At 37.0% G+C, this 27,535-nt stretch overlaps 3 protein-coding genes across 3 annotated transcripts; all 3 read left to right on the forward strand.

The window, feature by feature from the left end:
- Positions 1–58: 58 nt before the first annotated feature.
- rhbdl2 (rhomboid, veinlet-like 2 (Drosophila)) lies at positions 59–5,133 on the forward strand. The gene is made up of 8 exons (XM_039680251.2): positions 59–416; positions 840–1,059; positions 1,808–1,956; positions 3,058–3,170; positions 3,622–3,722; positions 3,814–3,874; positions 4,001–4,062; positions 4,256–5,133. Exons 2-8 carry the CDS (start codon positions 844–846, stop codon positions 4,436–4,438), a joined length of 885 nt encoding a protein of 294 aa, XP_039536185.1. The 5' UTR covers positions 59–416; positions 840–843; the 3' UTR covers positions 4,439–5,133.
- A 4,243-nt stretch (positions 5,134–9,376) lies between these two features.
- gja9a (gap junction protein alpha 9a) lies at positions 9,377–13,330 on the forward strand. Its single transcript, XM_039679634.2, has 2 exons — positions 9,377–9,584; positions 11,419–13,330. Exons 1-2 carry the CDS (start codon positions 9,535–9,537, stop codon positions 12,935–12,937), a joined length of 1,569 nt encoding a protein of 522 aa, XP_039535568.2. The 5' UTR covers positions 9,377–9,534; the 3' UTR covers positions 12,938–13,330.
- Positions 13,331–14,915: 1,585 nt separating this feature from the next.
- rragca (Ras-related GTP binding Ca) lies at positions 14,916–22,470 on the forward strand. Its single transcript, XM_039679636.2, has 7 exons — positions 14,916–15,279; positions 16,762–16,965; positions 18,418–18,617; positions 21,285–21,399; positions 21,652–21,794; positions 21,938–22,086; positions 22,174–22,470. The coding sequence occupies exons 1-7, from the start codon at positions 15,100–15,102 to the stop codon at positions 22,323–22,325; spliced, it is 1,143 nt and encodes a 380-aa protein (XP_039535570.1). The 5' UTR covers positions 14,916–15,099; the 3' UTR covers positions 22,326–22,470.
- Positions 22,471–27,535: the final 5,065 nt, after the last annotated feature.

Here is a 27,535-nt window from a genome sequence, read left to right on the forward strand (position 1 = left end):
CTCATTTGGACGAAATATTCAAAACAATGAATTGCATCACGTGACTTCAGGTGTGGCGGTTTGCGGAAGCTCAGGTAAAGAGTCTACCATACTTTGACGGGTCAGAGGTTGTTTTTTTTTTGCTCAACGAAAGTAAACAAAACTATCCTGCACTGCAGAACCTTTAGTTAGGAACAAGAGGAAGGAAGACTGGAACCGGAAAAGCTGGATGAAGGCTGTAATTATCGTCCAGGGAGAGCGTCTTGTAGTCCGTGGTGGTCTCACAAATATTTTTGTTTTTCTTACTATTTTAAAAACGGAGACTTTTATTATCATAGTTTCAAATAACCAACGACATTAATGATTTCTGGTCGGCACGCGCTTAGAGAAATCTCCAGTAGGCTACTCGCGTGAGAGGTGGTGGATCAGAAGAAAGGGTAAGTTAAATGAGCAAATTATCTATTCAAAGTAGGTTCGGGCATAAACAGCACTTATAAAAAGCACCAAATGTGTGAGTCACGTTTTTCTTTCATTAAGTTGTTTCTAAAATGAAAAGTGTAGGCTATAGCCTATCTCTTAAAATAATTCCATACAGGATGAGTTTGTTTATGCAGGAAGAGCCAATAACTCCGGAAGAGAGTTCAGAAAAAGCATGTGCAGCTGTAATCTAAATAGCTTTGATGATAGCCTACATTTTAGATTTCTTTTAAATTTGCTTTGCTGTAATTGCAAAGATTGGCCTTCTAAAAACCTTTTCCGATAACCTAATGCAAAAATCTTCAATTTAAAACCTTAAATTTATTGGTTCATTGTCAATTAGGCTAATCCAAAAAACGACCCTTCTGATTTGCATTTTTAAGAGAAATGGGCGACAATGACATAGAAGAGCAAGACACTTTTCCCGTCCAGAGGGATGAAGGTGATAATCGAGCAAATCCGAAGAGGAGTCGGCGCAGGGTGGAAAAGATACATTCGAATGTTTCCAAATGGATGCTTCCCGAGGAGTTACGGGAGACGTATTTGGAAAGAGCGAACTGCTGTCCGCCACCAATCTTCATCATCCTCATCAGCTTAGCGGAGGTAGGCTACAATCAAATGTTTTTTAGCGAAACATCAACCTTTGCACCCCTGGAATTTGATCTTTCTGGCTATCTTATAAAGTGAACTTTTCCACTTGCTCACACAACAGTTTAAAGTTTGGGCGTTTAAAATGGTCTCCCAGCCTGGCCAAGCTGGTTTATCTGATCTATTGGCCAATCAGCTAAAAATCCTTTAAAACCACAAAAGCAGATAGCCTCTGTGACCAGATACTGCAAATACAAAGAAAACAGTTAAGACTTGTTTAATAAATTAATTAACATTCATACTAAATTAGTATGTTCATTCTTTATAAAAACCTGCAGCAACCAGTACATTTCCATTCATTTGTGAATGTTTTAGTTGAGATGTGTCACTATTAAAGAACTGAGATCCTGTTGAGCTTCGCTTTCCACTTTTCCATTCCTGTATGGCAAGTCTTAGCCAAAGTGTTTGAAAAGCCAGATTCATCCTTGTTTCCGTGGACATTCCTTAAAATAGACCTAGTCACTGAAAAAAGTGTCTTGGAAATGAATACACTTAAAAGAGTCATAATATTTACTAAAAACTGACTTTTTTTACTAAAATTATGTCCCTAAATATAAGTTTGATACTGCTAAACCATCTTTCCTAAATAAAGGCCTTTTGAGACATTGACACACGGCTTCATGTTTTTCACAGTGCTTTTTGGCAACTGGCATAATAAAGCCTTAAGGTCTTGTCTCTCAAAACTCTTTTCAATCTTTGGCAGTTAGGAGTGTTTATCTACTATGCAGTATGGAAGCCTCAGAAGCAGTGGATAACCCTGGGTACAGGGATCTGGGAGAGTCCTCTCACCTATAAGCCAGAACAACGTGAGGAAGCATGGCGGTTTGTCTCCTACATGTTTGTACATGCTGGGTAAGGGGATTTGCTCCTTTTCTTCATTTTAAAATTGAATGAAAACTATTGATTTAGTCTCTTGTCATCCTGAATGAATAAATGAAATAAAAGTAAATTTTAGTGACGTTTATTAAACTCCTGTTCCACTGTGCTGGGCGATATACCGGTTCATACCGAAAACCGGCTTTTATTGTTGTTATTAATTTTTAATATACTGCAATACTGGTGTATGTCGCTTTAACAATGATCAGAACGTGTGGTGGCACTACACTGTTTGAAAGGGTCTTTTCACTGTTGCACTGTGGTTACAGTCTTTTCTGTAAATACTACTATTTTTACTATAGACTACTATAGACTATTTTTTCCTAAAATTGTTATTGTACATTTATCTGATTTATCATTGACACACACACTTTTTAAAACAGTTACGCATGCACTGTATTTATAAGGACTCATGAAGATTTACGGTTTTACTTCATCTGCCGTTATGCCGTAGAAGATTATAGGCTATTTGTCCGTCGGTTTCACTTTACGGCAAAACGCGCTTGCTAGCGCGGACACTTAAGAAGGGATGGAGATTGGTTTCAATTGATAGGCTTGGTGAGTGAAATTATATTTGTAGGCTATTATCTTTCTGTTGCCTATAGGCTATAATTTTCTTTAGATTTTCGGTCTAAAAGTGACCAAAAAGACATTTAACTCCAGCTCACCATCGGTGTCGCCAATTCCCTTTGTCTCCAGAATGTGCGTACACACGGCTCAAAGTTTGCTTCAAGGAGCGCACATTCTCCCGTCAAGTTTGTTTTTTATAGATCACAACCCTGTCCGCACGCTTTATAAATGAGACCCCATGGTTCTTTAAGTTGTTTACGTTCATTAAATGGTCTAAATGAAACATCCTTTGAAACATGCAGTAATTTAACGCCGTGTCTCGTGATGATTTGTAGACTCTGCTCTGGCTTTGAGCTTTCATGTGTTTTGGAGGGGGCGTGGCTTTGGACAGGGTGGGCTCTAATGCTTTCAAAGATAGCTTGCTATTGCTAAACTCTCCAAAATTGCCTACCCTACCTTTAATAATTTTTTTTCACCTTACCCTACCTTTAATTTTTCTTTAATTAGGGTGGAGCATATCTTGGGAAACCTGTTAATGCAGCTTCTTCTTGGCATTCCCCTGGAGCTGGTGCATAAGGGCTTTGAAGTAGGCATGGTCTATATGGCTGGAGTCCTTGCAGGTAGGTTTGTGTATTTCAGTAGTTCTAACTGGGATACGCACAAGTGTGTATTAAGTGTAGGAAAGTTACTGCATTTTGTTTATATACACACACAACAGATGGTCTTAATGTGTTTGTAGAGCAAAGGTTCATAGACCAAATAGTCTACATTTTCAATTAAATTAATTTTCATTCATGTTTTATAAATTGATATTCAAATACAATTTTTCAAATACAATTTTTCAAATATATCAAAAAAATGTTTATTGATAAAAAGGGGGTAAATGAAGTATGAAGGCATAGTGAGAACATGATAACATTCAAACATTTTGGACATTGACTCATTCATGAAAATATACTGATTAGATACAATATGGTTTTAGTTGAAAAATATTAACATTTGACTGTTTTATAATGTTGCTGTTGATCCAAATCTTCATATGTGTGTGTTTGTGTATGAATCCTCTTTCAGGCTCTCTCGCCAGCTCTATCTTTGATCCTCTCAGTGCTCTTGTGGGTGCTTCAGGTGGTGTTTATGCCCTCATGGGAGGTTACTTCATGAATGCTGTTGTAGTGAGTAATTTTCCAGTAATATTTGATGGGATTATAGAAAATACTACACTCAAGTACCCAAATCAAAATGTTTTTTTTTTTTTTCCTATAGAATTTCAGGGAGATGATTCCACTTGTGGGAGTGTTTCGCATTCTGGTAATTGTTCTGATTGGTACGGCCCATTTTAACTTTTCACTCTAATAGTAGATGTCAAAAAAGATACCAATAGTAATGTTTGGATAAACTAAGCTTTTTGTTAGGACCTATTGACATGAAAATCATGTTTTTTTCCCCCCAGTTGGAACAGATGTTGGATTTGCTATTTACAGAAGGTTCATTGTCCATGACACTGCCATGAAGGTAAGACATTTAAGACCATAGCAGAATCATAAACCAGGTATTTAAACCAGAATACCTAATACTCAACTAGAATGATTCAGACTACAAGCTTAATAAATCTGACTTACCACAAGAATTCACTCTGGATATAGTTTTCACACTTCATTATATGATAATATACTAGAAAAGTCTTACTTTCCTTTTTTTTTGTTAGGTCTCCTTTGTGGCCCATATTGGTGGTGGTGTAGCAGGCATGACCATTGGTTATGTTTTTTTCACCAACTACGATAAAGCGCTCCTCAAGGACCCACGCTTCTGGATGTGCATTGTGGGATACATTGCCTTCTTCTTGTTTGCTGTCATTTTCAACATCTTCCTGTCCCCAGCACCCGCGTGAGGATGATGGTTGAAGTCATGCATCAGTTCACATTGGACAATCATGGCTTTTTAAAAGAAGCAAGTCTCAGGTCAATATAACTGTCAGAAAGGATTTACAAGCTAATACACTACATTCAATCTATGAATTTTTAAATAAATAAATGTAATTTTTAAGAAAGATTTTACATCCAAATATTCTCTTTTTTGGTTTTGCTTAAACACTCCTGAAGTTATTTAGTTACTCGGGAACAAAGACATGTTTAAAAATTTACATTTTGATTCCTTTTTTTCTGAGACCATTTTTTTTTGTATTCACAAAATTGAGCCCTCTACATGCGGGGCTACAAACTCGTGTCATGACTAAAACAGCTCAATTCACACTTTGCAGTCACGTGACTACAATGGTGGGCAACAAACGCTGTTAAAATGGCGAAAAACAGTGGTCAGCCAGGGGAATTACAGCCTTGCAAATTTCCAATACTACAAACAATTAACTATTTAGACCATATGTCACCGAATCTTACAATTAGATATCAAGAAAAGATTAACATACTTGGAACATGTGATCCATACCCAGCACCCACTGATGTTTTCATTGCTTTGAAGCTGGCAAAGTCTCTACCAGACTTGGAGTTTGGAGATATTTGCATATATCTTATAGAGAATCCGTCGCCTTACACCACCTTGCACAAAAAATAAAAGCCTACAAAAGAACAGATAGCTATCTTTTTTTCAAAAGTGGATGGGTTAACAATGCTGTCATATGGGAGGTGAAAAACAGAGGTAATAATCAAATCAAAGCAAAGGTCTGTTTGCTAATGTTTGCAGCTACACAAAGTGACATCTGTTCCATCGTGTGATGAAGTCTTCATCTGAATATGTACACCCTGCCTGCCGGCGAATGACAGCTTGAATAATAAAAAAAAAAACTTATGCCAATTGTATCATGTCACTGGCGGCAGGAGTTTGAAGCGAGCGGCTGGGAATGTGACGTGTTCGGAGGCGCTGGGAAACATCAGGATTTCTCCCTCGATTGCTTTCGGAAGATCTCACTGGATTCAGAGGTTTGACAACCGTCATCTTCCTTTTTCTCTCCATCCTTTTCTGTTCTCCAGCTTCCTCCATCCACCAGCTTGTGAAACACCTGACCATTTGTCTACACACACTGATGAACATGGCCATAATGGACACCGAATGCTGCAAGTCAATTTGTTGTCGATATCTGTAGAAAGTCTGGAAAGTTTTTCGATCAGTTCATTGTCCATCCATTTATGGCCGCCATCCTCTGATGGTTAATTCCAGCAGGATAATGCACCATGTCACAAAGCTCGAATCATTTCAAATTGGTTTCCTGAACCTGACAATGAGTTCACTGTACTAAAATGGCCCCCACAAGTCACCAGATCTCAACTCAATAGAGCATCTTTGGGATATGGTTCAACGGGAACTTCGTGCCCTGGATGTGCATCCCCTTAAATCTCCATCAACTGCAAGATGCTATCCTATCAATATGGGCCAACATTTCTTTCAGCACCTTGTTGAATCAATGCTATGTAGAATTAAGGCACTTCTAAAGGCAAAGGGGGTCAAACACAGTATTACTATGGTGTTCTTAATAATCCTTTAGGTGAGTGTATAATCAATAGTTATTTAAGTCAATTCAGTGCTAATGACATGTATCTACAATGACATGTTCATAATTATCATATTTTGTTTGTGTTTTTGTTGGAAATCGTGAGCTTAGAATTATAAGGTTCTATCTCCGTTTCGGTTAGTTCTGAGATATTGAGCATCAAAGTTTTTACATCCCAGCTGGCAAAACTGTTATGTAGTATAATCTTCTATTATAGCTTTATCTATTAATCTTTTTTTACAAAAATAACACCACACAGGCATTAATAAACACCTAATGGATCAGATTATGTCAAAAACTCAATTTTGACCAAAAGTGGAGATAGAACCTTATAATTCTAAGCTCACGAAATGTGGTTTTAAAAATAAAATGTACGAACATTCATACAAGCTAATTAATTGTATTCACTTGCTTCACATGTAATTGTTTTATGTACTGGTTAATTCTGGGGTTTGTAGAGTAAATATTGTACCATGCCAAATAGCTTAGGGTAAAGTGAGTTCACACATGAAAGCATCCCAAAACAAATGTCCTCTGACCCTCTGTCCCCTTAGTTGGTAGTTCTCCAAAACAGATCATTGATTGCCAGCCGATATGGATTGGATACAGTGTTCTTGTCAGTCTAAACACATCATTCCAGGTATATTCAGTTCACAAAAATCAATTTTCATTTGTTTGAGCTACTATGATATTCATGGCACTTCAGTGTTCACTGAAGCCCTTCATACAGTGTGTTTGCGGCAAACAAGGACTGATACCCCTATAAAAGGGTTGGTTCACTCACAAATGATGAAAATTATGTCATTAATGACTCACCCTCATGTTGTTCCAATCCCGTAAGACCTGTGTTCATTTTTGGAACACAGTTTAAGATATTTTAGAGCTTTCTGTCCCTCCAATGAAAATGTATGTACGGTATACTGTCCTTGTCCAGAAAGGGAATAAAGACATCATCAAAGTAGTCCATGTGACATCAGTGGGTTAGTTAGAATTTTTTGAAGCATCGTAAATACATTTTGGTCCAAAAATGACAAAAACTACGACTTTATTCAGCATTGTATTCTCTTCCGGTTCTGTTGTCGATACGCGTTCTTGTGCACACTTTACACTTGTGCTAACTGAATATCTGCCATTTTCAATGCATGTTTTTGAAAATATCTTGCCTGATGTGACCTGTAAGTCCTCAAAGTGCATTTGAGGATGCAGAGTTTGCTTTGAGGCTGATTTTCCACTCTGTTGACAAATTACATCAATTAGGGACATTTATGACTAGCTTTCCAGTACAAACCAGAATTTGGGTTGTGGATCAAATCAATGTGTAACACACTCATTCCTGGAATATATTAATCTAATCCTGGGCTATTTTTAGAACACTATTGATTTATGTCTGGGGGTGTGTTTTCAACTAAATGTTCATCAAAAGTTCATTTATTTGCCCTAACTAACAGAAATGCCGATCGAGCACCACCATGGGTGGGATATTCCCCTGTCTTCAGCAAACAGTTTGTTCTAATCTATTTTTACATTATCTGCGCTGCCTTTCGAAAGTGTTGCGTCTTTAAGATTTTTCTTTGAAAGAAACGAATACTTGTATTCAATGTAGATGCAAGGGTTAAGGGTTAAATCAAAAGTGACAGAATTTTTATCTCAAAAGTGACAGAATTTTTATCTCAAATTAATCTTCTTTATACACTGTAAAAAAATATAGTTGGTTTAATTTAAAAAAGTAAGTAACCTGGTTGCTTTAAAATTTTAAGTTCATTGAAATGGAAAAAGTGAGTTAATACAATGAAGGAGATTGATTTAATCATCAGAAACTCAAAATTATATGTTATCTGAACTAAATAAATTATTTAAGTTGACAAAAGAAAAAATGTTGTGATTACTAATCAGAAAAAGATCAAAAAATGTATCAAGGGTTCCAGAAAAATATTAAGCAGTTGTTTTTAATATTTTTTTTCAATATTGAAAATTGTTTTCAGTATCTGAAGGATTATATGACACTGACAACTGCAGTAATGATGCAGAAATATATCATATATTTACATATATTTTACTTATATTGAAACATCTTGAAATCTTATGACAACAGTTTACACACACACACACACACACACACACATATGGATGCATTGATTATTTTGACCACATCTACGACAGATATACTGACGTATCACGACGAATCAGATTAATGGCTGTTGTCTCACTGTCTCTGTACAGTATAACGGTATATATAAACATTTAATTAAGCTCAAAAAGTTAGTCATTAGAAAAACTGTCTGAAACTAAATTGTCTTCCAAAAACAGACTAGTCAAGTAGTGCTAATATTTTTTTTTATTGTGACAATTCCAATAATGTTTGATTTTGAACCTTTATGGCTTAATAACAGATGTCAACTTATTAGGCATGAACAAGGATGGTGTTTAAATGCATAAAATATTTTTTAATGTTTAAGTTGGAAAGATTGTTTTATGACCAGGGAGCATGAAATGCATTCAATCTAACCTGATGTGCTTCTCTTTTTGAGATATCAAAGCTATATTAATTCATTCAGTTATTCATTAAAGGCATGCCAAGTCTGAATCAAATTATGTAATGAAGAGACTAACTCACTATGTTAAAAAGGGGTTGCCTGATATGCCCCTAAATAGCAGGCCAGAGATTAAACCAACAGCATAGTTAGTGAGTAATGGGGTTGCACCATTGATTTCTTTTAAATGGAATAAAATATCTCCACAACTAGCAGAGACAACTTAATTACATTGGGCTGGACCCAGCGGAGTATGAAATCGGACATGACCGATTGATTGCTTCCCAAAGTATTGACTACTAAAAGTAGTGCCAGTATGTGGCCAAATGCCATTAGAAGCATTGCGTTAAGCTGTGATCCCTAACATGGATAACAATAAACAACACTCAATGTAGTTTTATTCAACATTACACTCATAATGTCAGTCATTAGTTTAAATTTTATGTTATTAAAAGAACCAACAAGCCTTAATTTCTCTTTACAAATCATGGAAATTCACCAGTAGTGTTGCGCTCGTGCTTTTAGCTCTGGCTTGCCTGCACAATTGCTCTATTTTTGCTATTCAGCTGAAAAACGTTTCTCTAATTGATGTTAAGACTGTCTACTGATTAAGAGCGGGTGCACAAGACAAGACCATGAAGTGGGCACCAAGTGTAAAAGAGCTTTAAATTCATACAGAAGGGGGCTTTATCAATCGACAATGTTTTATTTACGCATGGCATACGCAATCAATTCAGTGTCCCTTCATGTTAATAGTGGAGTACTGGTTATTGACGCACAGACATACAGAACCAGCGCGCTTGCCCACGGACCCCAGCACATTTGGAAACCTTATTTCGGTGCCAACAGAGAGGAAACTGGGGGAGGTCAAAAAAGTTCAGGTGATGTGCTGCGTCAGATGTGCAGGGCATCAATGATTTTTGACTATTTTGGTGGCCTCGTCGCGCCTGCATGACCCGCGGGGATTTAAAGCAGCGGCCTTCTGTCCATACTGCTGTAAGGTAAATGACATGTGATAGCGCATTGATTTCTCCTGCATGCCTATAAATTGGCATCAAGAAGACCTGCTTTTTTTGTGTTTAGTCTAGAGCTTTAACGATAAACAGGATGGAATAACTCTATAGCTTTTTCTACTTAACAAGATGTAGAGGTTGGAGTAGCATTTGAGATGCTTTTACAATGAAGATTTACTTCATTTAAGGTTTAAGGTATGTCTGTGCTTCAGTTCATTTATCTATGTTTACTTTCAACAAAAAAAAAGTAATGCACGGATTGACTGCATTTAGTAGCACTGCATGTTTTGTTGATTATTTAGTAAGTCATTTAGAGAGGTTAGTTAAGCTTGCTGTAATTATATGTAATATAGGTGCCTAAGTTAGGCAATGTTTGGATCATTATTGCAGTGCATGTGATTGGAGACAGTTCTTCGAACCCTTTTTGATGGAGTGTGTAGCTTTTCATTTATTAAACATTCTTGACCAAAGATCTAGATCAAGATGTATGCACGTCTTGATGGAAATAATTGTTGTGATGCTATCTATCAAGAGGTGCATCAATTGTTAATTGGCCAAGATCTTGTATTGACAATGCCAGAGTCAAACACTCTGTAAAGTATGCTCCAGCACATCCCAAAGTCTTTCAATTAATTTATGGTCTGGACTCAAGAGGTGTCAATTCATGTGTGAAAATTATTCTAGATGCTCCCTCCTAACCAACCATTCTTTCACAATTTGAGCCTGATGAATCTTGACATTGTCATCCTGGAAAACGGCCAAGATGTGTCTTCCTACATGGTTGTTTAAGTAACACACTTCCACCAATTAGGATTAGAAAAACTGTTGCCAAACATATAACATGCTGGAAACATAATAATCAGTCAGTGACTCTAGTCTAACATTTGCCTATCTGTTGTTTGGGACCAAATGAATTTGTTTACATTAAATTCAGGTATATTCTAAAAAAGGTAAATGTATTATTATTATTTTCTTTGCAACCAAACAAGAACCTGTAATTGAAAACCTATACTGATCTGACATTAATCTGGCGGATTCAATGTTTATGTCTGAATTATACCAAATATCTGAGATGCTTCGATGCTTGCAATGGAGACTTTATGATCTTGCATCAATTTCTTTATTTTGCCAGCAAATTTTGTCTCTTTTTTATGTTATTCCTTCCTAGTTTTGAAAAAGAAGTCCAGCTATTTATGGTTTATGCATTTAATATACAGGGTAACTCTGAGATGTTCTTAGTTTGGGAAAGCTTAGCTCTGTTCATTTCAAATAAAAATGACAGGATGAAACTGATATGTCTGATATATAATGACATATAACTGAGATATATATATATATATATATATATTAGGGCTGTGAAACGATTAATCGTGATTAATTTGTGATTAATCGCATCCAAAATAAATGTTTAAGAAATAAATAAAATACATTTAAGAAATATTTGCATGTATATACTTAATATATATATTTATACATATATTATATAATATTTGATATATTGAGAACACATTTTTCTTAAATATTTACACGCATGTGTGTGTATTTATATATACAAAATAATTATACACACTAGACACACATATATTACGTAAACACAAACTTTTATTTTGAATGCGATTAATCGAGATTAATCGTTTCACAGCCCTAATATATATATATATATATATATATATATATATATATATATATATATATATATATATACTGATATAAATGATAATCAAATAATAGTTTGGCACAAAATTTAAATTCAGTGTATTACATTATTCAAATGTGACTCACGGTCCATTTTCATGACTCTTCTTATTTCCTCTCCTAACAGACTCAAAAATGCCAGAGTGAAAATGGGAGACTGGAACTTCCTTGGCGGGATTTTGGAAGAGGTGCATATCCACTCCACTATGGTGGGAAAGATCTGGCTGACCATCCTCTTCATATTCCGCATGCTGGTGCTTGGGGTGGCGGCCGAGGATGTGTGGAATGATGAACAGGCTGACTTTATCTGCAACACCGAGCAGCCTGGATGCCGCAACGTGTGCTATGACAAAGCATTCCCCATTTCCCTTATCCGCTATTGGGTGCTGCAGGTCATTTTTGTGTCTTCACCTTCACTTGTGTACATGGGCCATGCCCTCTACCGCCTCCGTGCCCTTGAGAAAGAGCGACAGCGCAAAAAGATGGCACTGAGACGTGAACTTGAGGCCGTGGATGTGGAGTTGGCGGAAGTTCGGCGCAAAATAGAACGTGAGCTTCGGCAGATTGACCAAGGGAAGCTGAACAAAGCTCCGTTGAGGGGGTCCCTTCTGCGCACCTACGTGGCTCACATAGTCACCCGCTCTGCCGTAGAAGTGGGCTTCATGACCGGACAATATGTTCTGTATGGGTTTCGACTAAATCCGCTGTACAAATGTGAGCGTGAGCCCTGCCCCAATTCGGTGGATTGCTTTGTATCTCGACCCACTGAGAAAAGCGTTTTCATGGTGTTCATGCAATGCATAGCTGCCATCTCATTGTTTCTCAACATCCTGGAGATCCTCCACCTGGGCTACAAAAAGCTTAAAAAGGTCATTTTGAACTACTACCCGCAGCTGAGGGATGATCCTGATGACAGCTACTATCTCAACAAGTTGAAGAAAGATTCTGTGGTCCATCAGACGTGCATCGGGACCTCAACTGGCCGCAAGGCCACCATTGCATCTGCACCCAGTGGATACAACCTTCTGCTCGAGAGACCACATGATGGAACCGTCTACCCCCCTTTGATCAACCCATCCTCTGCTTTCTTGCCCGTTCAGGGTGATTTGCCAGCTAAAAATGGTTCAGATGCACCAAAGTACTCACAACACAGTCCCACAGAGCACAACAGCAATTCCAATAACACCAGCAGTGACACGCGCTCGCCACCTTGCAACTCCGTCACGCCGCCAAAGCAAGAAGAGGGGGAAGATTCTGTCCACCCACCACCTTCGCACAAGAAAGGGCAGGAGTCCAAGACTCCAGACTCATCGAGCCACCACAGAGAATCTTCTTACTCATCATCTGGCATTGGAAAGAAGCCATGGAAGGCCAGCGCATCACGGAACTGCTCAACGGTTGTAGAAGGCAATGGCTCAGACTCGGATTCCCTGGAAGGCGCTAAAGCCCGCTGTACCTACGCCGCTGTGCGGGCACGTACTTTGTCCAGGTCCGATTCCAAGCGGAGCAGGCCCACCTCTCCAGATTCAATAGAAGAATCCAGCTCTGAGTCCCGGCATAGTCCACGAGCATCACCAAGCCATCGCGCCTCATTGGCCAGCAGTTCCAGTAGCAGGCGAGCTGCTCCCACAGACTTAAAGATATGAGAAAAACTCACAGATGGTAACCATATAATTTTTGTAGCCATAAATTGATAGAAATGGACCAGAGTGACTGTAAGGTTAACATCTACAGCTTTGATGTTAGCACGGAAGCAATCTCAGACTGAAATTTTATATTCAACTTTATAGAGTGGTAACACTCCTTATGGATTGTTTACACTCTCATTTTATACATATCAATTCAGCAGTACACACTGACAGTATACTTAATTAACAATAGTAGTATGACTACAATACAGGAAATGGATTGTGCGTTTGATTATGTATGCCTTGTTCTCATCTGGACATTTCTCTTTTTAAGTGCTTCTTGCAACAGAAGTCAAAATGGTGTAATGGTTTAAAAATCCCAATTTAACAACATAGAGCTGAATTTAGATCAGCAGTAAAAAAAGATCGGCAAAAAAAGCAAATATATTGTAAAAAACACTGTTATATCTGCATGTCTTATTACAGCTAAATAAACTGATCTGCAATCAAGCCAGATTGAAAATGTATTTGTAAAGTCAGTATTTTCTAAGGATGTGAACAAAGAGCATTTCTACAGATATCAACTAAATCTCAAAAGATTAAAAAAGCAGAATAAGACTGAACGTTGAATTATTTGAAAGTAAAGCACACTCTGACTAATTTCTCTAATGCATCGCTCTGACTAATTTCTAATGTAGTTCATCCCAAGCCAAAAGCATGAATTTTATTTATATCACGCTTAATTTCTGAAGAAATAATTCTTGACTAAAGAGAATAATCACAATTTGACAATAGAGCCATTTAAAAGTTGTTTTGATTATTTCTTGTTCTCCCAGAATTTTAATAAGACATTACAGAGTACATGCTCACACATTAGTCCATCAACTGGACTAATGCATATTTATTTTGAGTCTTCACAAAAATATTTATACTTTGACTCGAGATATTAGCAGCAATGCTACTTAATTTTAGTATTAAGAACTGCATTATATTCTGTTTTAGAAAAAGAAAACATTAGTGAAAAACAAAACGCAATCCATGTCATTCAAACTACAAAACTGTTGTTTAAATTAAGCAGATATGGACAATTCTACATTCCTAACTCTTGAATGACAAACTTTACTAACACCATTTCAACAAATCTTACCACAGAAACAAATCTGTTGTTGTCCCAAAATTCCATTGATCATTAAATTTATCTTTTAAATGAATGTTTGACGAATTCAGTGTATCTGTGGTGGTGCTAAAATTGTGAAAACTAAACTGCAGCAGTTTTGCAATCTTGACAGAAAACTCTAAAAGTATAGTTGTGCAATGGCACATAGCCTACATTGGTAAAACTGAACAATACCTACTTTGGCTTTGCAGCCATGTGACACATTGGTAAGCCAGTGTTGTAAAAGTCTTTGGTGCACATAAAACAGGTATACATGATTTATGTGGCATTATTATAAAAACAAAAAAACAAAAACAACAACACTGTTTAATAAAGTTTTGGAAGGTCTAAAAGTAAATGTCAGTTTTATTTTTAATATTAACATTTTTAAAACGACCATATTTGGCATGCATAATGTTAAAAGCTATAAGGTATTTATAAAATAGCTCGCCTCTCATACATCGATCATGATGGCCGACGTGTTAATTGTCAGTGCAGTCACTTTAGCAAAACAAAGCTGATTCATTTTTGTTTTAAAAAGGCATACAGTTTGTTTAATATCCGGGGCGGGGAGTAGAAAATTAAAAGAGATAAACAACATTTAACATTTACCAACTATTCTTTATCAGCATTTGAAGACAAAACACCATTTCAGGTGAAAGATCGGGAAAAAAAACAACCATTCACACGATTCCGTTTGTCAGGTGACCACCAGGCACATGACTTGGAACGATCCGCCCGCATTTCAACAGCTAAGAAGAGTGACACTATATTTGTCCAATCAGCATACGAGCTACCTGGTGGCTGCCCAATACACGCGAGTGTCGATCTTAAGTGGGCGTTTCATCGAGAGGGGAAACATAAGAGACTGAAGATTTAAAGGAGAATCCATAATAAGTTTGCTCTCATCCATTTCTAGTATAACGAGGTTTTATGTTTGTCCTCTCGGCATTTATTTTATGCTGATTATATTACTTATAATCAGCCAGGTTATATTTTAAAGGGGTTGGGGAGGGGGGTCAACATGTCGATCCAGTACGAGGCACCGCTGGCGGACAGCTACGGGGTGGCGGACTCGTTTCCCAAAGATTTTGGATATGGAGAAGAGGAGGGAGACATTGAAGACAGTCCTAGTCCCTCTGACAGCAAACCGAGGATTCTTTTGATGGGATTAAGGAGGAGTGGAAAGTCATCTATCCAAAAGGTAAGAGGAAGATATTTTATTTAGACAGTGTAACTTACGTTCTTTCCCCCTGCTGACTTCTTAGCCGAGCGAGTTAGAACCGGGTCAGAGCCTCCCCGGGCAGCCGAGCTGTCACAGCCGTTACTAACGTCATCAACCTACGTTATTTTTTAAGCAGCGGTGGATATACGGACTTGGTTGCCACACAGGCCTAATACAGCACATTCAGACAGCTGGCTAGGAATATGTAGCATGTAGATGTCCTATGTTCATGTTGTGATCACTCACCCGGCATTGATGTGGCAGTAAGTTAGCTACGTGATTTCATATCAAAACCCGAAATGCTTATTCATACATCACAACCTCTCAACATCGATGATGTATTGTAGATCATACGAACAAAAATGGGTTACAGTTAGCCAATTTTTGTCCATGAATTTTAATTTCTTCGTTTTACAATTTTTGCGCATTAAGGCTATTCATTTGGTATGGTAAGTTGTATTGTACATGGAGCGGGCACCCTTGTGTGGGCGCTTCCATGGTGACGTCACATGACCAGCTGTTCCATGCAATTGATTGGGATAACACTACTGATAATAACATGTAATATATGTTTATCTTATATAGCATTTTCAGCCAGTGCTTATGCGCTTTAAAAACAATTCTAAATGCACCAAACATTATAACAACAAACTATTTGTAAACAAGCTGTTCCATTTGGTTTGTTGAAACAAGTCACGACTTCCTACAACTTCCACACTGCCAATTCAGGATAAAAGCTGCATCGTCTAGCACTGAACGTGAACACATGACAGTCACAACTTAGCACTCCTGGAGAAAAAAAAAAACACAGTTGTGAAACCGCAGCATCATTCATCCACGCCAGTAAGTGTCAGCAGTGAGCAAAATATACAATGACTTTCAAGGTATATGAGAGTGTATTAGACATATGAAATCTGTAAAATTATGATTGATAACAGCAGAATTTATATTAAGCTCCACTTGGTTCTAAATGGAAAGTGTGTGAGCAGCATACTGCTGTTATGTTTACTTTGTGGCGAACATGACTTCTATTTTTTAGTGTCTATTTTGCGAGCGAAAGATGAAATCAGAATTTAAACTTGTATCACTACTAAAAAATAGAAAACCCTTTCAAAAATTGTATATAGTTGAATTATATCTTTTTGTACTTCTTTTTCTCATTATTTCGCACAATTGGTGTCCGTATAATGTCCAAAACGATTTTTACTAATGATACAGGGGCTACTAAAATAAATAGAAAATGTATAAGCTTTTTGCTAAAAGAGGGCAACCTTTAAGCTTTACAATATAAGAATTTGAATCTGAGGCCTCTGATGCATAAGCCTTGCCATCAGTAAGCTCCTCATGAAGCATGTGACTGGGCTTTTAGTTTGATTTCACAACTGGTTGACTTTATTTCCTTGTGGAGAGGAGACAGATCACTTTGAGAATGCTTTTGATGTATTAAATGTCTTTTATCAGGTGGTGTTTCATAAGATGTCCCCCAATGAGACCCTCTTTTTGGAGAGCACCAACAAGATATACAAAGATGACATCTCCAGCAGTTCCTTTGTCAACTTCCAGATCTGGGACTTTCCTGGACAAGTGGATTTTTTTGATCCTACCTTTGACTACGAGATGATTTTCAGAGGAACTGGGGCCTTGATATTTGTCATCGATGCACAGGTGAAACTGAAAATTCAATGCATTGACTCTAATTACTATACACACCCATACAACATAGTGATGCATTTCTGTCAGTAATTCAAGATGACTGGATTCTTTTGTGAAACATTGTAATTACAAATACTGACCAGCTATATAATTTCCGTTGGTATAATATCTAGTAGAGCTGCACAATTAATCGTTAAAATATCACAATCTCGATTCAAACACTCACATGGTCTCATTCCTAAATGACAACAATTTGCCTTTGTCTAATAAACCTTTGACAAAATCACACCAGAACATTAAAATCTGCGGCGGCGCTGCTGCTGACCCAGAGAGAGCGGTTGAAATGTATAGGTATTAAACAGTTTCACATAAACAGTTTTTCAAAATAGTCAAACACACAGTATTATTATTTCTGTGGTATAGATATTCATATTATTACTGAAGAACTGTAATGAAAGTTTATAGTTTGGATATGAAGACTGTCTACGGTAGAGTGGTCAAAATTACCTTTTAATTGTAACTTGTTGCTTAAAAAGACGATTGTATTGATTACATTGTGACAAGTGACTGTTAAAAATGTATTTGTCATTGAAACATTTATTTAAGAGATTTATTTAAAAAGTGAAGTATTTATGAGTGAGTCATTGAATCATTCATTTAAACAGTCTTCTTGCTATATAATTCATTCAGATTAATTAAACATTTTAAATAGACTGCAGAAATTATTGTAACATTGGTCAGAACCTCTATTATTTTTTTGTTCGGAATCATTCTGTTAGAAACAAAAAAAAATAAAAATAAATCATGATTCTCAATTTATCCATTGTAGAGCTCTAGGTTTAAAAAAACAAACAAAAAATTCTTCTTTTATTTCTACCCTGATAAAATTGAACTTCTCATCAGTAGTTTGTTTACATTTCTAAAATAAAGTAGTTTTACTACAAATTAATAAAAAGTTGTCATTGCCAAAGGAAGTTTGACTTTTTCCCCCTGTAGAATCCCCTTTCCCATGTATCCAATTGAGAAGCTGTTGTAAATAGTGTGTTTAACTGCAGTTGAAATGGGTTAATGGTTGTAAATGGTTTGATTATAAATCTTGGCTTGGAGTCCAGACATTCTTGTTTCATTTAATTGAATGTTGTTTGTCATTTAGGCTTGGCTCATTGTATCATTTTGGCTTAAGGTAAAAAAAAAAAAAGGCACAAGATTGACTCTATGTTTCTGCTGATACAGAGAAGTCAGTATCTTATCTCAGCACTTCAGTATTTCTTCTAGCTGAAAGTTGTTTTGAAAGGATATGGTTGATTAGATTGCAGATTAGCAAACCCCATAACAAGATGTGTTGTCAAGAACATTCTTTTCTTCTGCTTTTTAGAGGAGACTGACATATTTTTTGCATATTTCTTTTGTATTTCTGCTTTCTTTTATTTTGTAAATATGTAAAATGTAATTTTCCTCTCAAAGGATGACTACATGGAGGCCCTTGGTCGACTCCACTTAACAGTATCACGGGCCTACAGAGTCAACCCAGAGATCAACTTTGAAGTGTTCATCCATAAAGTAGACGGCCTGTCTGATGACCATAAGATTGAGACCCAGAGGGATATACACCAGAGGGCTAATGATGACCTGGCAGATGCCAGTTTAGAGAAACTTCATCTCAGGTAATCATTTGCATTTTATTTCTGGTACTGTTTATTGATTAGGGGTTAGTTCACATTTGGTATGTTTGAACCGATTAAAATGAACCCTGGTGCGATTTCTCTGTTAGTGCGGTTCATTTGAATAAGTTGGCATCCGAATCCTGGTGTGCACCAAACAAGCAGACTGAGACCACTTCCAAATGAACGCAACGCAGAACAGCGGCATGTAAATAAACCAAAAATGGGACATGATGCGACCTTTAAAAAGTAGAGAATGCTCAAGCATACTGATATTCTGCTCAAGCATACTGATACTCGATATTGCCCATCACAGTTTTAGAATCTGTCTCCTCACAGCAGATCTTCCGTTTGTGTGTGTGACCGAGGGATTCCTGCCGCTATTTTGACTCCTTTACACCTTTTATAAGCTCTTTATGATCACAAGCTCTCAGCTGGTTATCTAGGCTACACACATACAACGAGTGCATTTAACTCAACAAACAGCATTGTTTTGGATGTTCGGTAGGCTCTGCCCAGAATTATACATAATAAAAGCCAACCAATCAGGTTGTGAACATATCTCTATGCCTATAAACATATCCTTATACCTATATGGTTGGTATCTTTTGGTTTCTTTGTTAAAATGGCAATATTTGCATTCACATTTGTATCAATAGTCGTGTTTCCATTACCCTTCAAATTGCGCAAATTGAAATTGCGAATTGAAAATATGCTCAATGGAAATGCACTAATTTCACAAAAACTCCCATTTATTGCAAAAAAGTTTTTACGCTCACATGAGGAGGTTTTTCAGGCAATTCGAAAAAGGAATATTTTGCAAAACTGCAATGGAAACAGTTTTTGCACATTTAGAGTCGCCTGACTTAGAAGACGTCCGTTACCATGATTTTTGGAATTACTTATCCTGAGTGGGAGAAAGGAAGTTTTAGTCGCATAACGGTGTCATTTCGCAATCATGTTTTATCGTCATTTAGAAAAAATCGCTAAAGTTTTGCGCAAATCTGTAATGGAATCGAGTCTATTTGCTTGTATCAATCTCAAAATGGCATCTTCAGATGCTCTGATTAGTTCTCGTAATATTTGGTTGCTGTTTATTTTACTGTAGTTTTTGGGTACCAATAAGGTCATGTGGATGACTGGATTTTAGTATCTGTCAAGGAATAAGCACTTACACAAATGCATTTACATGCTAAAGCCATACTAGGAAAGCAAGAAGCAAGATCTGTTCGGTACAGCAAGTCAAGCATTCAGTTTAAGGGGCTTTAGTGGTCTGGTCAGTGCTACATAAACAACAGGGCAAGGGTGAATTGCAAGCATACTTCTAGAATGTTCTGCTAGTATGCTTGCAATTCACCCTTGCCTGTTGTTGTTCACAAAGCAGTGACCGCTCAAGCACCTTAAACTACACTGTTACCATTTAAGTAATTGTGTTGCTCATTTTTACAAGTAATTGTGTGGCTCATTATATTTTCAGAAGAGAACTTTGCACATCAGACTTATGTAAGGCCATCTAATTCGATCCAATGGCGGTTCTCGATTATAGGTAAAGGTCTCACGCCTGTTCCGTCTTTTCTCATGACAAAAGGATTTTTAATTAAATCCATTACATTTTATCTTATGTGTTAACTTATTTCATCTGACTCCATAAATGAAAAGGTTTTTCAATGATATCTGTGCATCATTAAATGTATGTGAATGATTCACTATTCCTTTTTAACTGAAAATAAAGTCAAAGTCTGGCTTACTGGGCGGAGAAGTTGATTTACATGGTACCATTTGCTGACGGGAAATTAGCATTGAGTCCACACCTTCTGAGAGCAGGAGGGCTTACCCATCCACCCTCCTTTGTGTGTATGTTATTTAAAAACCTTATTACCTTTTGTTTTACTTATTTGGAAATAGGACACTTGTACCAGTTGCACTTGTAGACATTTCAAATAATACTAAACACATGTATAAAACTGTATGATAGTTGTTCAAATTAAAACGAAATAGATTCTTATGTGAGTTTGGGTGAGGTCCTTCGTCTCATACACCAGCGGTCTATCTCTTCAATCAGTTTTCAGTTTTCCAGTCTTTCACTATGAGACGATATTTTATTAAGTCTGAGGCTGCTGTCCAACACTGCAGAGCCTTTAAGCTACTTCTGTTCTGGCAGATTCTGCTGTCTTTTGTCTCTGTAACACTTTGTTCATTTGGCAACAGATGCTGTCTGCAAAAACGTACAAATTTTAGCCTCCCCAAAATATAGTAATGCAACTGTTTTAACATAAATACCCCACTAAGACGGCCATTTTAACCGTGTAGTGGATTTAACTGTTCATCACGCGCACATATGCATGTGAGATTGCAGTTGTCAGGAGTGAATGTTATGAGAAACGTTTATTTAACTACCCTGGAATTTAGTTTGAATAGTTGTGCCGTTTAAACATTTGCAACTAGATCTTATCTGTGCTGTGCCAGACAATGAACACAAATAAAATCTTAATTGGTTCACTGCGTAAATGCGGTTAAGTGACTTTTACCAGTACCATTAATGCGAACCTAAGAAAAGCATTACATTGCATTTGGATCACTGTGTTAATAATCGGTGAAATGAGAGCTAAATCTTTCGGATGTTCAGTATTTCATTCTGTCTAAGGAGTTTTTTTTTTCTGTCCTCTGCAGTTTCTACTTGACCAGTATATATGATCACTCCATCTTCGAGGCCTTCAGTAAAGTTGTCCAGAAGCTCATCCCTCAGCTTCCCACACTGGAGAACCTTCTCAACATCTTTATATCTGTATGTGTCTCTACCTCAAGACCCTAATGTTTCTTGATGGTTGCACCTTAATGAATTTCCATTCCCTCTTTGGTCACTACCTTACTGTCGTTATGAAGAATATATAGTGTTGTTGTTGCAGTGGAAATAGCTCTCCATCTCCAATGCAGTCATGCTCATGCATGTTTTATTATGCTCTCAATGCTGTAAGATCCCATTTCAAACCCTGCAGGGCATTATCCAATGTGTGTATGTGTGTTTTTGTGCTAACAGAATTCAGGGATTGAGAAGGCCTTTCTGTTTGACGTCGTCAGTAAGATTTACATCGCCACTGACAGTTCACCGGTGGACATGCAGTCCTACGAGCTCTGCTGCGACATGATTGATGTGGTCATCGACGTCTCCTGTATTTACGGGTCAGACTTTGTATATGATATCTATCTATCTATAGAAATTATGTACTTTTTCTCTGGAGAAATGGAGCTCACATTTTGTTAACATTATTTTTAGCGTGCTTTGTATCAGTTCTGCATAGTGAGAGCATGTTTTGATTGTGTAGATTAAAGGAGGATGGCAGTGGCAGTGCATATGATAAGGAGTCTATGGCCATCATCAAACTCAACAACACCACAGTGCTGTACCTGAAAGAGGTCACCAGGTTCCTCGCTCTGGTCTGCATCCTGAGAGAAGAGAGCTTTGAGCGTAAAGGTACACCTCAGCAAAACTGTTTTACTGGTGGATTTTATTTTAGCGGCAGGTCTTCGGTTCTTTTTAATTCTCCTTTTTGTGCCACAGGATTGATAGACTACAATTTCCACTGTTTCCGGAAAGCCATTCATGAAGTGTTCGAAGTGGGTGTTTCCACTTCAAGGACAAGCAGCCAGCCAACTGGCACCCCTCTCATGAAGACTGTTGCCTTAAACGGAACCCCCAGGAGCACTGTGTAGATAGATGGCAATGAAGACAATGATAAAAAGTGCGGAGATGATGGAAAAGGTAATAAGAAGTCAAGATGGGCTGCATTCTGAGCATGCTGACCATTGCTGCTCCCAAATGCTTTATAAACAGAAGCAAAAGAGTTTAAAAGAGTCATTAAAATAAACTTGCTGCAGTGGGTGGGGCAGAAATGTAACATGGGTTAGCTTGCAAAGCTAAGCTACAGATGGATGGAAGGAAGGGAAGAGGCACAAAAGAAGGTGGAACACTTTTTTTTGTGACTAAAAGGCATTAACAAACGGTTCCTCAGGAGAACAAGTAACAAAGTGCAAGTCACTGAGGAAAAAACAAAAGCACATCAAGAAACCTCTCACCCCGTCAGGCCAAACTGTCTGACAACTTGGATGAATGCTGTATGATATGCTGCTGGTCACTTAACACAGTAGCCAAGTTTAAATACAACCCTGGTTTACTCCTCAACACGTGAATGTTGCAGACTTCTGTGAAACTTTGTGGTGCACAAAATGTACGAGTATACTTCTGAAGCCTTATGTAGAGTTTGCCTGTCTGATGCAAGCCCCTCGTGCACATATGCACACTCGGTCACCTAAACAACCCATGTATTTCGTATGAAAGGTTACTAAAGGGATTGCAATGTAGATTTTGTCTTGTGAGTGTGTGTGTGTGTGTGTGTGTGTGTGCGTACATGTAAATGTATGTATTCAGTGGAGAGGGTGGGTGGGTGTGTGTTGCATATGCACTGGTTCAGGGCCCAAAGTTATCACACATGGGAGAGCGTTTGAGACTCCGAAGACTGAGGAAAAAGTTGTACCGTTCCATTTGACCTCTAGGACACTGTGATTGCACTTACCTTAGAAGATGTCAGGGATCCTAACCAACAAAATTCAAACTGGTATGCTGTACTGTTACTCTCCCAGTTATGTTATGGCATCCTTGGCATGTAGCTCATGCAATCTGAGGACATTGTAGGACGAACCTTAATATCTTTCATTACGGTTCTGAGGTGCCAATGCAGTTGTGCTCACATTTATAACTCACTAATCTTTGCTTTCACTCTTCTGATCACCAATCACCATGATGATTTTGAGTCGGAGAAAATCTGCTGTAAATTTAAGATATTAAGGAACGCCGAAGTGACAGGACATTTGAATCAGTTAAATCCATTCCAAGCATATCCGTAGAGATGCTTCACATTATCTTGCAATCAGCTCTGTCATTTATAATTTAATGGAAACTAAATGAAATCTGAAGAACACAAACCAATTGATCTTTAAGCCTTCTTGTGATTCTTGTTTTTAAGACTACATACAGGACACAAATTATGCCTGTCTTGCGTTTTGCCAAAGGTGTTATCATTCACAAATAAAAACATGTACACACCGGAAACAGTATTCATGTTCTGTCTTTGACTTGGCCACGCATGCAAGATGGACATAATTGTAATATGCTTAATTTGGACCTGTACCTAAGAAGCTTAGGACAGTTGCTAAAGGGGGGAAAAATAAACAAATATTTTTCAAGGAACAGAAGAGTATTCCAGATAGCAGGTTATTTGACATACCCGGGTATGTTTAAGAGTAAGTGGATAATCTCAACATTCGGTTCCAAAAATGGAGGTAACTTTCAGGGTCCGTTGCTGGAACCCACATTCCCATTAAAGCTCCTCGAGGGAGGCGTCAATGAAGGAGACTATGCCAATAGGAAGTCAATCCATAGCATCAATGTGCAGGTGATAATAGATTTTTTTGGGTGCTAAATGTTTAAACCATAAAATCAACCTCACTACTGGACCCCACTAACTGGTAATATGTGATGCAATCATCATTAATGTTGAAGCCAAATGGCCAGGGTCTGTACATGATGCCAGAATGTTTAGGGAGTCATCATTGTGCCACAAATTTCACCAGGATATGTTTTGCTTTACACAATGTTTTTTACACTTTAACTACCTTTATAAGACAATGGTTACTTGCTGGGGGACAGGGTACACTTGTCTGCCCTTTATGATGACACCCTACCCTGAACCTGAGCCTGGACCACAGGCACAATTCAACCTGGCCCACAGCAGAACAAGTTGAGGTCAAGGTGGAAATGACCATAGGCATCATGAAGGGAAGGTTTCAGTGCCTGCGTGGGCTAAGGGTCAGCACAGAAAGGTCATGTGACATAAAGTAAAATACTTAAATAAATAAACAAAAAACATACAATTAAATAGTTGTCTATTTTTACTACATGTCCCAATTAACTTTTGTGTCACAATGATAGGGTAAATTAATAGCCAATTTATAATTTTCTAAACTCACGCAGTTATTTTTTGGCAAGCCTTAGCCAACTCTTTTTCTGTTGCTGATGCAGCAATATTGATTTTTTTTTATTATTTATTTATTTATTTATTTTTATTATTATGTTTTTAAAAAAATTTATAGGAATAATGGGCTTAAAAGTCTTAATAAGCAAGCATTAAAACCTCCCCCTTGGTTTCTATGGTGACTCCTAAAATCGACGATCCATTGAAAATGTCTTTTATGTACTCGCCGTGCGATTAAATTAACTCACGGTGTTTTGAAAACGACATAGCCTAGCCAGAGTAAGCAACCAACAGTTTAATGTTTATCTGACGGTAAGTTAACCTTGCTTCCACACCCAGTTCATCCAAAAATGAGAATAGCTTTCATGTTGCTCAAAGCAATGTCAATATGGTTTTGACTTTAGGGAAATTCACAAACTGGTTAAAATGTAGGCTATGCCTTGACTGAGTTGAATGAAACGTGTTTCAATTACAGACGAGTCTGACATTTAGCTCCATAATGACGAAAAAACACTATACGTCCATATATGACTCTTATTAAATATTCGAAGTAGGCCTGGCGTAATATAAAATCTTTGTGCGCCGAACAGACTGAAATTTATGTCCTAAATAAATCTTGACATCCGCCAATCCTCGAGTCGAATTAGATTTCACACAACTCGTTACAGCCAACGTAAATAATTATTAATCAGTAAAAATCAGTTAAAAAAATTTGTCACAAAGCTGCCACACAAGTGAAATATCTACTAGTTTTTCTAAAATTCATTTATTTTTTCATGTCTGGAGCATAAACGCTGACTTAATGTTCATTTTAAATTAAACCCAAAAACTCAACGAGTTGTGTCATTTAACGTTAGTTTTAAATGAATGAATTATGTATAAAAGGTTTGCCTTTCATTCTAAGCGGATCATTTTCTTTTGAACATTACATTTTTGACAGAACGGGGGCGCCAGAGCACTGCAATTAAACTTATTAAACTGTCCCAACAAAAACACATCGGCTGGAAAGGAAATGTCATGCATTGTCTACAACTCCAACTACTTCTACCCTTTCTTTATATAGTAATATTAGATAGTATGCTAGTCAGGTGCTGAGATATGTCCCAGGCATTTGATAGCCTACCTCAAACATCCTTTTATATTTTTTTTCCTTCATTTTAGGTCCTTATAAAAAGCATAATTAAACAATGTAGACCAACACTCACTGTAAATAGTATAATAATTAGGGGATCGTTGTATATTTCTGAGTGCTAAAACTAAGAAGCCTAACACTGGCAACACCATTACTTGAGCGGTCTTGTTTAAAATACGAGCTTGAAAAACGCAGTATCACAAGCCAATAAAAGCAGATAGGCCTACGGCTTGCAACTACTGTCACAACAACTCATTATAAGAACCCACATCAACGCAATTTACTGCCAATAAAACACTGACAGCATTTCTGTCCACTTCATTAAGCTTCTAATTTCTTGTAAATATTTTGCATAATCCCTTAAATGGCTTGCGTAGGCTACTGTAGAAACGTTGGCCAAAACAAGCAGCTCTTCATGCAACTTGTGAGAGAATAATTAAACAATTCTGTTAGATTAAGGGTAAGAATTACATTTAAGAAAAAAAATAGTATCCACCATATTCCTATATTGACCAGTAGGCCTACCCTAGAAACAAAGCATAGACCTATGACTTGATACATTTTTGTATGATAAGCGGTCTCATACTTGCAATTATTCTGAAGTACTGAATATAAGCATTATGTGTAATGAAATATGTTTAAGTTGTGTTAGGCTATATTAGTGATCCAGACATTAAGATTAGCCTATAAACTAGTCACACTACTGAGTGGAACTCAAGAATCAGATAATTCTGATTTTTGAATCAATCATTTGTGAACTAGACCAATCAAATTCACCAAAAAGATCTGACTAATATCGGACAATGGTGCTTCTCCCACTTATCACATTATTGTTGCTTATCCCATTATAGTTAGGCTACTGTAAAACCATGTATATACAGTAATATGTGATGTCCATTAAACATTAGAGGCTTTCAGAATGAATAAATTATGTGCTTTTTTATTTGTTTTAATTCCAAGTTACCACAGCTGTTGCAAAACAACTGTAGTAGGACTCATTTATTCAAAAAGACCAAATTAAGTGGATTTCTAAATATCTTTATAAAGAATGCACGGTAACACTTTAGAATACGGTTCCTTCGTTAATGATTAACTACACAAGAACTAATGAGTAACACAATATTAACAATCTAGTAACTATTATTAACTAACAAGAAACTCTGATTAACGAACTAGTAAGTAATAGCGCATAGACGAAAGTGGTATTTCACTATTAAGTAATCAATAACTACTATTTTTTTAATACTTCCCAGAGAACTACTGAAAAAGTTTATTAACAATCTAGTAACTACTATTAACTAAAAGAAATTCTTATTAACGAATTAGTAAGTAATAGCTCACAGATGAAAGTGTTACTAGATACTTCTGTGGGAGTTACTAATTATTTGGATTCGTATTATAAAGTGAAGATCATTGGAACTAACTAGTAATTACTCAAGTGTTACTAAAGACATTTTCTAAAAGTATACTAAAGTTCACCAAAAATCTCAAACGGTTGCACAAATCATGACTAGATCATGTAGTAACACTTGAGTAATTACTAGTTAGTTCCAATGATCTTCACTTTATAATACGGATCCAAATAATTAGTAATTCCCACAGAAGTATCTAGTAACACTTTCATCTGTGAGCTATTACTTACTAATTATTTGGATCCGTATTATAAAGTGAAGATCATTGGAACTAACTAGTAATTAATCAAGTGTTACTACATGATCTAGTCATGATTTGTGCAAACGTTTGAGATTTTTGATGAACTT

The sequence above is a fragment of the Pimephales promelas genome, chromosome 12 (assembly GCF_988280905.1).
Source record: "Pimephales promelas chromosome 12, fPimPro1.hap1.1, whole genome shotgun sequence".
NCBI lineage: Eukaryota > Metazoa > Chordata > Actinopteri > Cypriniformes > Leuciscidae > Pimephales > Pimephales promelas.

What these genes read in the sequence shown, in the direction of transcription:
- rragca (XM_039679636.2), top strand. Translation starts at nt 15,100, where the DNA reads ATGTCGATCCAGTACGAGGCACCGCTGGCGGACAGCTACGGGGTGGCG. An exon ending in TTAGAGAAACTTCATCTCAG is followed by an intron (nt 18,618 to 21,284) that starts GTAATCATTTGC and finishes TGTCCTCTGCAG; the next exon opens with TTTCTACTTGACCAGTATAT. An exon ending in AGAGAGCTTTGAGCGTAAAG is followed by an intron (nt 22,087 to 22,173) that starts GTACACCTCAGC and finishes TTTGTGCCACAG; the next exon opens with GATTGATAGACTACAATTTC.
- rhbdl2 (XM_039680251.2), top strand. Translation starts at nt 844, where the DNA reads ATGGGCGACAATGACATAGAAGAGCAAGACACTTTTCCCGTCCAGAGG. An exon ending in TATGGCTGGAGTCCTTGCAG is followed by an intron (nt 3,171 to 3,621) that starts GTAGGTTTGTGT and finishes ATCCTCTTTCAG; the next exon opens with GCTCTCTCGCCAGCTCTATC. An exon ending in TCCATGACACTGCCATGAAG is followed by an intron (nt 4,063 to 4,255) that starts GTAAGACATTTA and finishes TTTTTTTGTTAG; the next exon opens with GTCTCCTTTGTGGCCCATAT.
- gja9a (XM_039679634.2), top strand. Translation starts at nt 9,535, where the DNA reads ATGACCCGCGGGGATTTAAAGCAGCGGCCTTCTGTCCATACTGCTGTA. An exon ending in TCTGTCCATACTGCTGTAAG is followed by an intron (nt 9,585 to 11,418) that starts GTAAATGACATG and finishes CTCTCCTAACAG; the next exon opens with ACTCAAAAATGCCAGAGTGA.